This window comes from Palaemon carinicauda, chromosome 1 (genome assembly GCF_036898095.1).
Source record: "Palaemon carinicauda isolate YSFRI2023 chromosome 1, ASM3689809v2, whole genome shotgun sequence".
Classification (NCBI taxonomy): Eukaryota; Metazoa; Arthropoda; class Malacostraca; order Decapoda; family Palaemonidae; genus Palaemon; species Palaemon carinicauda.
This window is the reverse complement of record NC_090725.1, coordinates 175,672,855-175,674,308: the sequence shown is the minus strand read 5'-3', so window position 1 is coordinate 175,674,308 and position 1,454 is coordinate 175,672,855. Positions and strand designations below refer to the sequence as shown.

Sequence of the window (1,454 nt, the reverse complement as noted above, 5' to 3'; positions counted from 1 at the left end):
CCAACCCCAAGCTCTAAGGAGCTTGATCCATATGGAATAGTGGTGGATGATTTTATGCAAACCTGTTTGCCTGATATCCAACCTAATCCTGTAACTAATTATTTGGTAGCCTCTAGTTCCTTTTGGTCCTATCTCACGCTTAACTTCTACTCCTTCCACACCATCTGACATTTGAGCCAGCTCTGTTGGCCAAAAACACTCCTCCTTTAACAGAAACTCCGGCCCTTGTCTCCACCTTTTGGACTGCTTGGAATGTGTTGCATCGTCTGCTGGGTTCCACTCTTTCTGATCACAGCCCTCCCTTATCATAGAAACACGATTTGTCACAAATGTCTGGTATCTGGCTTGATCATTCCTAATATATCGCAAGATGGTTGTTGAGTCGGTCCAATAATAGACCCCATCTACCCTGAAATCTATCATGGTCAGAATAGCGCTTCCGAGTCTTACGGCCAGTACAGCTGCACTAAGCTCTAGGCGGGGCACTGAAACATTTCTCCAGGGATCCGAGACTCCCAAGTATGCCATTACTTCTAAAGCCATGATGCTTGCATCTGAGAACAAATGCATCTGTACTAGGGTGGCTGATTCCCATGGAATAACCTTCAGGCTTCTTGGCGCACTTCTCCCGCTGGTCTGGCTCAGCTTCTTTGCCCACGCCTTGATGCGGTCCGTAGTGTCAGAGTTCAATTCCATGTCCCAAGCTATCTTTAATCAGCAGATGTCCTGCATGATGACCCTACCCTCGATTAAAACTGGCGCCAATATACCGAGCGGGTTGTAAATCAAGGCTATAGCTGACAACAAGTCACACTTAGTCCTTGGAACTGAAACTAGCTCTACCCGGACACCCAATTCATCAGTGGCCAAGTCCCACTGTACTCCCAAAGCCTTTGTCTTATGTGACTCTTATCCATCTATAAGCTCTGAGGTGCCCCTACTGTACCACTCCCTCGGGATGGATGACATAACCTCCACACAAGGGCGACTGAAGTTCGTCAATGTAAATCTCCCTTTCTGCAGAGCTCCTTAACCTCTAACAAATTGACTAACAGTGCATCTTTGCGATCCTCGGCTCTCAAACAGTCATCTACAAAGAAATTGTTAGCAACTGTGTACCATGCTCCCTCTGAGAATTCATTCCCAAAGTCGCTTGCTGTCTGTTTCAGCACGAAGTGTGTAATGCTCGGAAAAGAACAGGCCCCAGACAGGGGACTGGCATCTTCCACTCTTTGGGTTCCTCGTCAAAACTATTTTCCCACCAAAAGAACCTGAGGTAGCCACGCTGATGCTCTGGTACCCATACCTGATAGAACATTGTATTCATATCTCCTGTATAGGCAAATAGACCTCCCCTAAACCTTACCAACACACCCAGCAAAGAGTTCATCATATCAGGTCCCTGCCATAGTAGGTCGTTCAGTGATGTACCCTCCACCTTGCTTGCACAGTCA

The 1,454-nt window shown here is 47.0% G+C and overlaps 1 protein-coding gene across 1 annotated transcript in view; it reads right to left on the bottom strand.

Annotated features, from left to right (window-relative positions):
• Positions 1-696, bottom strand: part of LOC137628605 (uncharacterized) — a 1,125-nt gene extending 429 nt beyond the window's left edge. The window contains exon 1 of the mRNA XM_068359784.1: positions 1-696. This exon is cut by the window's left edge and continues 429 nt beyond it. Coding sequence (XP_068215885.1) covers positions 1-696 — 696 coding nt within the window.
• Positions 697-1,454: the final 758 nt, after the last annotated feature.